Genomic DNA, 12,896 nt, shown 5'->3' on the forward strand with positions numbered 1-12,896 from the left:
TGTTAACCAAATTGATAGTGCAAAAGTTAACCTAATGAAATGGGTTGCCGATATGAGCAGCACAGGTCGGGCAGAGAGATGGTAGAGAGATGAGGGGCCGAGGCCGAGCAATGGAACACAGCCCAGGATCTGATAAAATGGCTTCAGGTAAAAGACCCGAGGAGGCACCTCGGCTTGGCCCGCGGAGCCACCAATATCAAGAAACACCCCTTGATTTCAAGAACATTAACTGGGCGCTCATACGCTCTGTTCCGCCCATAGGAGTACTTGCCTTTGCTCTTGGAACGGTTGGCAAGGGTTTTTACGTTTGGCAAGGGTTTCTTTCTTCTGGCAGAAGAGAAAGCCCTGGCTCATACAAGGGTTTTTACGTTTGGCAAGGGTTTCTTTCTTCTGGCAGAAGAGAAAGCCCTGGCTCATACATTGAATGGCCTCTCTCCTTATACTAACTCGTGAGCGATACCAATTTCAGAACAACCTCAATAGGAATTCCATCATGAAAAAATCTAAAAAGGTATGAGCTAGGACTTTATACAATATGCTTCCTAATTACCCTTATGTGTTGGAGGTTACAGGGGATTTGGCTGGAGAAAAAGTTTATAGAAAATTAACTCAGGATGTTCAACTTATTCCAACAAAGAAGTAACAGCATAGTAACAAAATTACAGAAACAAGAAATAAGCCAAAGGTGCAACCTCCAAATTATTCTCCTCTCTCAGATGTACCAAGTCAGCAGAAACCGAAGGTTGAAAAATGAAAACACCTGATGTCATTTAACGAAAAGAAGAAGCTTTGTCAGGATCTTGAACAATTACCAGATGAGATGGCCATACCCATAATTACATTCTTAAGGAAGCACATTGGTCTAAGTCAGAATGAGGAGGAAATCGAAGTTGATATTGATGCTTTTGATGATGATTATTTATGGGAGCTACAGAACCTTGTTTTCAATTGCCTCAAAGAGATAGGCGAAGGCACCAAAAATACCCAGGCTTCAGCAAGGCTTCCTAATCCTGTGGTATGCTGTCCTAGTGCTATGACTGTCTTATATTTTAAATGTAGTCAAGAATGGCCATATCGTCATTTGGTTCTTTTCATTGTTCACCAATATTTGGTTTGTTTGTCCTTATGAGAGCCACTGACATTCTCTGTAGCTGCCTGTGAATGTCAGGGTTGTATCACAATTGGAGAGTCAGCCCACAAACGTAGTTCAACAAGGTTTACTCTTTATTCTAGCCAGAATTTCAAGTTTCTATTTATTCTTTTTAGATGGAATTTCTGCATTTCGTTACTATTGTTCATGTAAGCATATGTAATTTCAAGAACATTAACTGGGCGCTCATACGCTCTGTTCCGCCCATAGGAGTACTTGCCTTTGCTCTTGGAACGGTTGGCAAGGGTTTTTACATTTGGCAAGGGTTTCTTTCTTTTGGCAGAAGAGAAAGCCCTGGCTCATACAAGGGTTTTTACGTTTGGCAAGGGTTTCTTTCTTCTGGCAGAAGAGAAAGCCCTGGCTCATACATTGAATGGCCTCTCTCCTTATACTAACTCGTGAGCGATACCAATTTCAGAACAACCTCAACAGGAATTCCATCATGAAAAAATCTAAAAAGGTATGAGCTAGGACTTCATACAATATGCTTCCTGATTACCCTTATGCGTTGGAGGTTACAGGGGATTTGGCTGGAGATAAAGTTTATAGAAAATTAACTCAGGATGTTCAACTTATTCCAACCAAGAAGTAACAGCATAGTAACAAAATTACAGAAACAAGAAATAAGCCAAAGGTGCAACCTCCAAATTCTGCTCCTCTCTCAGATGTACCAAGTCAGCAGAAACCGAAGGTTGAAAAATGCAAACACCCGATGTCATTTAACGAAAAGAAGAAGCTTTGTCAAGATCTTGAACAATTACCAGATGAGATGGCGGTACCCATAATTACATTCTTAAGGAAGCACATTGGTCTAAGTCAGAATGAGGAGGAAATCGAAGTTGATATTGATGCTTTTGATGATGATTATTTATGGGAGCTACAGAACCTTGTTTTCAATTGCCTCAAAGAGATAGGCGAAGGCACCAGAAATACCCAGGCTTCAGCAAGGCTTCCTAATCCTGCGGTATGTTGTCCTAGTGTTATGACTGTCTTATATTTTAAATGTAGTCAAGAATGGCCATATCGTCATTTGGTTCTTTTCAATGTTCACCAATATTTGGTTTGTTTGTCCTTACGAGAGCCACTGACATTTTCTGTAGCAGCCTGTGAATGCTAGGGTTGTATCACAATTGGAGAGTCAGCCCACAAACGTAGTTCAACAAGGTTTACTCTTTATTCTAGCCAGAATTTCAAGTTTCTATTTATTCTTTTTAGATGGAATTTATGCATTTCGTTACTGTTGTTCATGTAAGCATATGTACATGTGTAGGTTGTGACCCTGGTGATGAATCTGTTGATGTTGGTGGGGATGAGATGCCTGCAACAAACTTCCCTAGTGTTGATATTGAGAAAGAGACGACAACAGTTAGCATCCAATGTAGTAGCTCAAGTAGCTCAAGCAGTGATTATGGATCTTTCTCTAGTGGTATTGTCTTTGGACAGGAATTGAGCCTTTTGATGTTTCTCAAGTGGTATTCTGTTTTAGAGTTCATTCATTTACTTTGGTCATTCTTTTTTATCAGATTCTATTCTAATTTATGACTGTCTTATATTTTAAATGTAGTCAAGAATGGCCATATCGTCATTTGGTTCTTTTCAATATTCACCAATATTTGGCTTGTTTGTCCTTACGAGAGCCACAGACATTTTCTATAGCAGCCTGTGAATGCTAGGGTTGTATCACAATTGGAGAGTCAGCCCAAAAATGTAGTCCAACAAGGTTTACTCTTTATTCTAGCCAGAATTTCAAGTTTCTACTTATTCTTTTTAGATGGAATTTCTGCATTTTGTTACTTTTGTTCATGTTAAGAATATGTACATGTGTAGGTTGTGACTGTGCTTCTGTGTTCAAATATGGAATTTGTTGTGCAACTTCAAGATATTGACGACTCCAGCTAGATTGATCAAAATTTGTAGTCTACTATCTAGTCCCACTAAGCATAGGCAGAGAAAGGAACAACAAAACTGGGGTAGAAATAAGAGAGCCAACGTACAAGGAGATGACAAGTCAAGTTTAGATCAAGGAGATACGCTAGGAAAAAACTCTGGCAGTCTAGTGGTAGAGGTCATCAGCAAGAGCCTGGTACAACAAGGTTAAAACAAAAACATTTCGATTATTTATGTTTGTCCAAGGGCTTGGTACATCAAGATAGACTCTTACTTGATTAGCCACAGATTTAACAGAAGCAACAGAAAACCCACTCTATATGCAAAGGTAAATCTGTAAAGGCAAGTTCTAAATGTTTGTATTCAAAAGTACTAAGGCTTATTTAGCACGGACTAAAAGAGCCAACATTTCCAAAATTTGTAGTAGAAAATTATACCAAGCAAGCATGGGGCACTTTAGATATTTCTTACCAAGGTTGGGCAAAGAAGAAACAAAAAACTTGCATACTTATAGGAGGACTCTTAGGAATTTAACTATGAAGGATTTAGAGTATGTTGATCAGTTTATGACTCCAATAATGAATGAATTAAACCAATCAAAAACACATAGTGAAGATATAATTGACTACAAGATTCTTGACCAGGTTTAAAAGAGGCTACCAATCAAATTTGTTGTTTTATTTGTTGTCATTGAAAAATCAAAGAATCTAGCATAGCTTTGCATAAATGAGCTAATGGGATCCCTGCTATCCCCTGCGACAAGTATGAACAGAGATGATGACTCCTTGGAAGAATTCTTTCGAATCACAAGCATATGTTGATAGAGGTAGAAAAGGAAATACAGTAATTGGGTAGATATAACAGATCCAACTCAGAAAGAGATGGGCATTCAAGGTCAAACCAAGGAGATACACCACAAAAAAGTCTAGGAGGTTAATAGTTTTTACTCGAAACAGAGTATGCAAGGTTCTCTTTCTTGTTGATTGAAAAACCCAAGGGACATAGGCTCTACATTTTAGAAAGTGATAGCACAGCCTGTGTATTGGCCAATGTTCATTGTGGATTTGAGTATGTTAATTAGTTTATGACTCTGGAAATGAATGCAGAGAACAAATCAGGAACGTATGGTGAATATATAAGTGACCATAAGATTGTTGCGAGGGTTTTGAGGAGCCTGCAAATCAAATTTGATGTTTTAGTAGTTGTCATTGAAAAGTAAAAGAACCTAGAAGTTCTTTCCAAAGATGAGATTTTGGGATCCCTGCATGATCACTGGTTCTAAAGGTTGTAACAGAGATTTGTGAACTAAAGCAAATCTGAGACACTCTTGAGCAGCTCATAGGCTCTACATTTTAGAAAGCGATAGCACAGCCTGTGTATTGGCCAATGGTCATTATGGATTTGAGTATGTTAATCAGTTTATGACTCTGGAAATGAATGCAGAGAACAAATCAAGAACGTATGGTGAATATATAAGTGACCATGAGATTGTTGAGAAGGTTTTGACGAGCCTACAAATCAAATTTGATTTTTTAGTAGTTGTCATTGAAAAGTCAAAGAACCTAGAAGTTCTTTCCAAAGATGAGCTTTTGGGATCCCTTCATGATCACTGGTTCTAAAGGTTTCGCCTAGCGATTCATCAGGTGAGCTACTAAAAAGTTCTGGTATACCCACGAAGTAGATGACACATTTGTCTGAGGAATATTATTCCTACAAGGCACCACTAGACTCTGCCCCTTTCAGATGGCATAGGGTTTGTAAGTCAATGCAAACAGAAGAAGAATCAAGGGGTCAGGTGCCTGCAACCGCCCACAGTGCTATAACTTTACCTCCCTCGATTTCCACTAGAACTTCATCAGCATCCCCCAAAGAAATTGGGGGCTATTTCAGTTGGAATCTCTCTCATTTAAATAGAGAATCAATTGAAGTCTTTGAGGGTTCTCTGCAGCGAGAAAATATGAATGACTACCAGGATGAGGATATAATTGAATTGAATGCACACGAAGCTGAATTCTTTCCTATGAGCGGTACCTTAGAGCCCCCTGCAAGTCCCAAATCGTCATCATTAATTCCGGCAACCAATTCCAATAGCCTTGATCTAGTTAGCCCATCATTCAATGACACCCCCCAATCCCATGTGGTTCCTGAGCTGAAGGTTTCGGCTCCATCCAACTCGTTTCCCGGGCTTTGTATAGAGAAAAACTATGACAATAATGTTACCAATTCAGCAGAAGATGAAGATCATTCAATCAAGAATAGCAATGTCAAAATTACACCGATGCGTTTCAGTCCTGCAAAGATGGCCTGCACAAATTCACTTTCGGGTGTATTTTCTTGTAGTTCCCTGGGCAAATGTTTTGCGGCAAATCGTTGAAACAACAGATGGAAAAGGTCAAGCAACCAGTGCCGGCAATTATGCGACAGAGCAAAGACGAGAAATTATGTTGTAGTTCTCAGGGTGTGAAAGATGATGCCCCTTCGGTTGAGTGCGAAGAAAATGAGTCAGTATTCATGTCCAGTGTAATCGTGGAGGTGTTCAGATTTTTTTTCATTCTTTTTATTAATACAAAAAGAGAGTACATGATCTGGTATCTGTCTATAAGATTTTTTTATATCTCTTATGTCTATTTTCTTTCTACTGTTTTAGAGATTCTTTCTGTGATCTACCTTATATTCATCCATATCAAATTAAACTACATATTGTCCAAAAGACACAAATTTACAGCATGTGTATCCAACATTTTAACCCCCAAAATACCCATAGCATAGCTTCTCTTATCGGTAAGATTTTCTATTTCTTGTACATGATCTTGTATCTGTCTATAAAAAAATTTCATGTCTCCTAAATCTCTCATGTCTATTTCCTTTCTGTTTTAGAGTTTCTCTATGTGATCTACCCTATATTCATCTATATCAAGTTAAATTAAACTACATATTGTCCAAAAAGCCACACAAATTTACAACATGTGTATCCAACATCTTAACCCCCAAAATACACATAGCATAATTTCTCTTATGTTTCCAGATCATATTGTCCAAAAAACACACAAATTTACAACATGTGTATCCAACATCTTAACCCCCAAAATACCCATAGCATAATTTCTCTTATGTTTCCAGATCATATCATCAGTGGCCTCCTAAGTAAAATTAATGCATTCAACATTTGTCATTACATCCTGAATAAAAGTTGCGAAATGAATCTTACCAGGTTCCTTTGTGATGCCTTGCTTTGAAAGTAGATCGACAATCTGGTTTTGTTCCCTGTATATATGACCAAAATCTATTTGTTGGAAAGTACTTACCAGGTGCTGAATCCGCCTCATCCAGTTTGATAAAATAGGAGGATTAAACAGAGTGTAATTCTTGACCCAATCAATTATGCCCTTAGCATCTCCAAATAAGCTCTCTAGTCCCAGCCATTTCGCTCCTATGAGGACACCCCATAAAGCGATAATTTCAGCTCTATTGTTGGTCCCATGACCTCCCTCCCAACATAAATGGTAATAGTTGTCCGACTCCAATAGAATGACTGCACCGGAATCACATTTTCTGTGCAAGCATGCCCCATCAAAAAACCCCACTGGAAAGTCCTTCCAGATACCTAGGAATCTGAATTTTTTAGTCGGCCTTATTTCCGCAAAATAGGCACCAGACTTAATGATAACTTCCTGCACAATTGCAACTTTCTGTTAACAAATTAGTGCATTCCAACTCCTCCAGATTGACTAAATAATGTAAAAGCATCTAGAACAATACATAAAGCATCCAGAACCCCCTCCCAGACTGCCATAACAAATGCACATTGAAGCAACAAATGATCAACATCTTCATTCCCCCGCTTGCACATCAGACAAATACCTGGACCAATAAAGCCCCTTTGTTGAAGATTCTTCCAAGTAAGGATGCGGTTGTGTAGTGCCAACCAACAAAAGCATTTGAGTTTCTGTGGTATGTCCCATTTCCACGATTCCTTAAACCACAAGCAGTAATCGAAATCCTTCTCAACCATATTTTTAAAAACCGGAACTAGTGACCGGACCAGTCCACTTAATAAATCGGGTTTCAAACTGGAACCGGTCAAACTAGGACTAGTCAGGTCTAAATGAACCGATCTTTAAAAAATACATGAAATAATTAGTTTTTATTAAATAAAAAAGTTATTTTTAAGATTTAAAACCATGATTCCAAACCAATAGAGACAAAATATGCAAGGTTTTCTCATCTATATACCATGTAAACGTGAATATAATGTAAAGACAGAAATTTGAAGCGGAAACCAGAGTTCCTTGCAGGCTGGTCGAAGAAATCACTCGAAGCGATTGGTGGCGGTTCACTGCAGTCTGGCGGGATGATCCTCTGTGAAAAGAAATATGGATTTCCTGGTCTCCCCGAAGATCCAACAAGCCAGCTTCTTGACTGGGGTTTCCTTGCAACACCAAATATTGCCCAGCGTCCATCGTACCATAAAAAGCCTTCCGTGTAAGGCTCAGGAAAGCCTTTGGAAACCCCATGCCATCACAGGGAAGAGTAAAACATATATGCAACAATGGAGAGATCCATGCTTTCAGGGAAGAGTTTCCTTCTTATATATTGACCTCGCACCAGGTTGAAAGGGCCTAAATCATTCTTTATTCATGATTCTCTAAATCATCTATTTTTTGGTATTAATAAAAATTTCCTCTGTATTTGGCCAGACAAGCTGAGGTCCATACATTACCACCATTACGACTATGATGCGCCTATTGACGAATATGGTAGGCAAGAGTTGGTGATGCCAAACTTTGTTCTGCAATTAAAGAGTGTGTGGGGTCTAGGAACCCCCATCCCCCACTTTTTTTTTCTTCTTCTTCTTGAAAAATCTGCCCCCTAGGTTGCAATGAGCATTGCAAAACAAGTATGCTTCAATTATCCTTCCACAATCAGAAAGTTAGGAACTTTTGTAAGTCCGTATTTGTATTTTCTCCTTTTATTTGAAACAATTTTGTACTCCGTAACCATTGAAGTGCATACTTTGATATAGGATTGACTTAATGGATATACAGGAACTTAGACCGGAGATTATTCTAAATGGGAGTTTACATTCCACTCAAATTGTTTTTGTTGAAATGGCTTGAATCATCAACAACATAACCACAAGTTTAAGATAACAAGTTATAAATCTCAACTTTGTTTTTGTTAAAATGGCTTGAATCATCAACAACATAACCACAAGTTTAAGATAATAAGGTATAAATCTCAACTTTGCTAGGACTCTGATTCTGTACTTTATCAATAAAGTGTAAAAATCAATGAAGATGATCTGTTAGACAATAGAACCCAGTTTATGATAAAAAAGAAACACTAGTAAAGAAACAAAATTACATAAAATGTTGACTTATTTCTTCTATATTATTGTTTCTTATACCATTGCCTTACGACGTTTTCTTTGCAACATGTGGTGCAAATGATAGTATAAATCTTTATCATTTATAAACCTGCTCCTCAGGAAAATTTACCCTTTGTGGACTCTCCATGCTCTTTTCTTATTTATAATTAACTTTTCATGCTCTTCCCTTAATTTAGTGCCCCCACCTTCGCTTCCCCTCGTCTCCCCTCTCCTCTCTGTATCCCATAATTTTCATTTATAATTTCATTCTTTCTTTAATTTTCTCCTTCTCAAATATTAATACATTATAATTAATAATTAAAAGTTTCGCAAAATGATATTAAAATGGTCTAGTTAAATTTAGAAATAATTTTCTTTAATGAATTTGGTAAAATAATTTAAAAAATATATATAGTTTTTTGTTATTTAAAATACATTTATGAATTCTAAAATAGATTCAACATCTTCTATAACACTCAAGTTTTAAAAATAAATAATAGATTTTGATTAAAATTAATCAGAAAATATTTTAAAAAAAAACATTTTATCTATAAATTAAACTAAACTTATTAATAATATAAAATACTTACATTTATTTTATATTAATATTTTTTTTTCCTTTTAACTTTTCTCATTGACTTTTCTCCCTTTTTACTCTTTGATTCTCTCCCACCCTTCACACGAAACGTCCAACTATTAACAAAGAATACAGTGACTACTAATCATCGAATCAAGCATTTATTTTTAAATGTTTGGACATCAAATTCTAAGATTAAAATTTTTTTAACCAATCAATTTTAACGTTGTAGAATTTGTATTCAGCGTAAGATACTTCTGACAAAGAACACAACGTTCGAACAGAACGCCACATTCCAACCCTGGGAGAGAGGCGTTGACACCAGAAAATAGCAGTGCTTTATAATGAGATTTTTTGGAAGCTTTTTTGGCCGGTCAAAATTTAGTAGTAATTTATTGGAATCACAAGTTTGATAGTTAGTTTCTGCAAAATCAAAATGTCCCAGGGGTTTTTCAGGGTGCTGAATCTAAATATACAGTTAAAAAACCATTTTAACTACAACAAATCAAGATTTAACCTCAATTTCTTCTGCCAAATTCCGTCACCGGAATCTCCAAAAAATCATATTATAGACAACTCCCAGAAAATGCGGTCGGTAAAGGTTTAAAACGTGTGGTCATTTCTCTCGGGTAAAAGTGTAAAACGTTGGTCATTTAGTTCACGTTCAAAAAAATATTCCATTTTGGTAACATTGGACCCTTCCCATGAAGAGTGTCGATGTGACATAAATTATCCACTGAGTGATAGGAGCAGAAATTCAATAATTGAGAGGTTCACATTCTAATTATAATCATTATATACTTTGGGTTTATCGTTTAAATCTGTTAATTGATTTTTAACCAGATAATTTTTTTATTTATTATTTTAAAATTTGGTTATAAATGCTTAATAAGATAATAATTTTCATTTTCTAAAGGCTGTCGATAAAGGTGTAAAACCTTGGTCACAGAAAATCGTATGGCTTGGAATAGTCGACGATATTCGAGGTGATGAGTACGATTATGAAAGCAGTGGCCTCTTACCTGTAAAGGTAAAGGTTAATACTGCTCTACTCTCAAAGGAAATTTGAAGGGAGACGAACTTATGTCGAATACTCGTGACTCTTCTAATTTCAAAGGAATCCTGAATGAATGAAGGAAACAGCCGTCTCCAATTCCAAGACCGGTCAGTGATTTCCAGTCAATAATCTTCTAATTTCGAGAGATTAGGCATCCATAAGCCATTTGGAAGCTTTTATGACGAGCATTTAGGGCTTGATTTGTGAACCCCTCTCCAGAAGTTGTTGGGCTTCAGGCGCTCATGCGAGAACTCTAGAAATGGAAGGCGTCGGATTGCCCTCTCTTGTCGCCTCCCTCGTCGTTATGACAACATGTATGCATACATTTTTTACGAATACACATGCCCCAGAAAATCTCACCACACCATCTTCAGAGAATTTTCCAACCTCAAGAATATTGAAAGTAGGTGTGCCTTGGAAGAGCGCGTTCACGGAATTCGTGTCAGTAGAAAAGAAGGGGACAAACTTCACTGCCGGGGGATTCTGCGTGAAAGTGTTTGAAGCTTCCATTAAAACACTCAATTATTCCATCCGTTACATCCCATATGATGGTTACGACAACAACTACGATTTTATTATTCACCAAATTGTGCTTAAGGTATAGGTTTTGTCTGTGTGAACAGCTCCTTAGATTGTTGTCGTTCTTAACGATAATACCAGTACCAGAAAGCATCGCTTCAAACATTCGCATATCTTTCATGCTTGCTCTGTTGTTTTTCGCTGTTCAGAAACTGGATGCAGCAGTAGGCGACTTCACCATCACATCAAAACGTTCTCGAGAAATACTTTTTGCACAGCCTTTCTTCGATTCTGGTTTAGTGGCAGTTGTTCCATTCAAAGATCAGAATACCATTAGTTTTGGCTGGGTCTTTACGAAACCTTTGACGGCTAAATTGTGGCTACTAATGGCGGGCTTCCTTATCACCGGAGGGATGGTGGTCTATATTTTAGAGCATAGAAACATTCGCCGTTTCGAAGGGCAGCCTAGTAACCAATTCGGAAGCATATTATGGTAAGGAACAACTTTGACCATGCTCTATTTTATATAGCTATCATTTGGAACTACGGCAGCGATGGAACGGGTTGGAAAACACAATAAATTTAGCAATGTTTGTTTGTGTGCAGGTTCAGTTTTATAACTTGGTTCACTGATCAGGGTTGGTCGTTCTCTTTCTATATCAGAAATTCCCTGTTTGTCCTCTGCCTTTTCTGTTCAAGACGTCTGGAGCTTTTATTGAAAATTTGATTTTGGGATTGCAGATGATATCCACCGCAATGGGGCGCATAGTGCTTGTGGCCTGGTTTTTTGTTATTGGAATTCTCCAATCGTGCTATACAGCAAATTTATCGGCTATTCTAACAGCCCCACGTTTAGAACCAACCCTTAATGACATCAACAGTGTAGTGGCGAGCAATCTAAGAATTGGGTATCAGATGGGATCTGCAGTTGCAGAGGGATTCGTGGAATACTACGGAATCTCTAAGCAAAGACGAGTGCCTCTACCTTTTACTGATTATTATAAAGCTTTGTCCAGAGGTGATGTGGGTGCCATCGTGGACGAACGTCCATACATGGAATCTCTTGTGGCAAAACATTGCGATCGCCTTGCCTTCGCTGGCCAAACGTTCACCATTCAAAACTGGGGATTTGTAAGTAATTACTATTGGGATCTGTAATTTTATTTTTGTGTTGCAAACATTCAAGGCAATAACTATTCATGGTGTTTTAATTAGTTTTATTTATGGATACTGATGGGCTGTTTTGTGCAGGCGTTTGATCGCATGGATTATGAACTTGTAAGGGACATTTCTATCAGAATACTAGAGTTATCAGAAAACGGCGAACTGATCAGATTGCAACAGCAATGGTTACCTTACTATAACAGTGATTGCAGCAAATATAATAGTGATCAATCGGGAACCATCCAACTTCAGGTTCAACACTTTTGGGGCCTTTTTGTCATAGCAGGGTTAGTATCAGCCATAGTGCTATTGCTTTACACGGTGCACAGGAAATGGAATAGTTCTATAGTTGCCTCACCAACTTCTCTCACTGAAGGCTCATCTGGCCCAACCCCTGAAGGATCATCTGGCCCAACTGTTTCCTGAAGGTTCATCAGGCCATGGCGAAGGAGGCTTTACGTCCGGTGACAACGATGGCGAAAGATTGGAATGAATGAAGAAAATTTCAAGTCTGAGGAGAACAAAATCGTTCCTTAATGCCACGATATTTGTTGGATTTTGAATCATACTTCAAACAAGACGACTGCCTGTTCTGAAACAGACAACCCAATGAGGTTGTATATAAGATCCTAGCCTGTCTAAGTCTTAACACCATTTGATTTCCGTTTTAGCCTTTCTTCATTAATGCTCTGTACTTAACCCTCGCCATAACATGAGCTATTTTAGACAAATAAAATTAGTAGATGATTTAAGTTTTTAGATAGAGTCTGATTAACAAATTTGCATTAATAAATTTGCCGCTTATTGATAAATAAGGGTTTATGTAATTATTCCCGGAAATACTCAACTGCATCAGCGTTGCTGGATTACACCGATTTGTGTTAATCAGCTGTTTTATAGGGCTTGTCTCTTAAACACAATAGCAACTGGAACACTCCATGTTGATTGCCTTCTGCTTCTGTGAATTTTGGGACCGGTACATATGTTCTTGTCCTGCGCAATAATGGTGCCTACCTTGTACAATCTCTATTTTGACTTTTGATTTAAGTTTTGTGAATTTTGGGACCGGTAAACATGTTTTGTACTGCGTGATAATGGTGCCTACCTTGTACAATCTTTATTTTGACTTTTGATTTAAGTTTTTTGAAATTGTTAAAATAGGGTAATTACTCTA

General features: G+C 37.6%; 1 protein-coding gene across 1 annotated transcript; it reads left to right on the forward strand.

Moving 5' to 3' along the window:
- Positions 1-11,297: 11,297 nt before the first annotated feature.
- On the forward strand, positions 11,298-12,480 carry LOC149147321 (glutamate receptor 3.1-like). Its single transcript, XM_089445535.1, has 2 exons — positions 11,298-11,689; positions 11,810-12,480. The coding sequence occupies exons 1-2, from the start codon at positions 11,300-11,302 to the stop codon at positions 12,146-12,148; spliced, it is 729 nt and encodes a 242-aa protein (XP_089301661.1). The 5' UTR covers positions 11,298-11,299; the 3' UTR covers positions 12,149-12,480.
- Positions 12,481-12,896: the final 416 nt, after the last annotated feature.

The sequence above is a fragment of the Pinus tabuliformis genome, chromosome 9 (assembly GCF_031772625.1).
Source record: "Pinus tabuliformis cultivar Carrire ecotype Pingquan chromosome 9, CPIR1, whole genome shotgun sequence".
Lineage (NCBI taxonomy): Eukaryota > Viridiplantae > Streptophyta > Pinopsida > Pinales > Pinaceae > Pinus > Pinus tabuliformis.

Excerpts from the sequence above, each read along its gene's own strand:
- LOC149147321 (XM_089445535.1), top strand. The coding sequence starts at position 11,300 with ATGATATCCACCGCAATGGGGCGCATAGTGCTTGTGGCCTGGTTTTTT. Across the intron at positions 11,690-11,809 it reads CCATTCAAAACTGGGGATTT|GCGTTTGATCGCATGGATTA; the intron begins GTAAGTAATTAC and ends TGTTTTGTGCAG.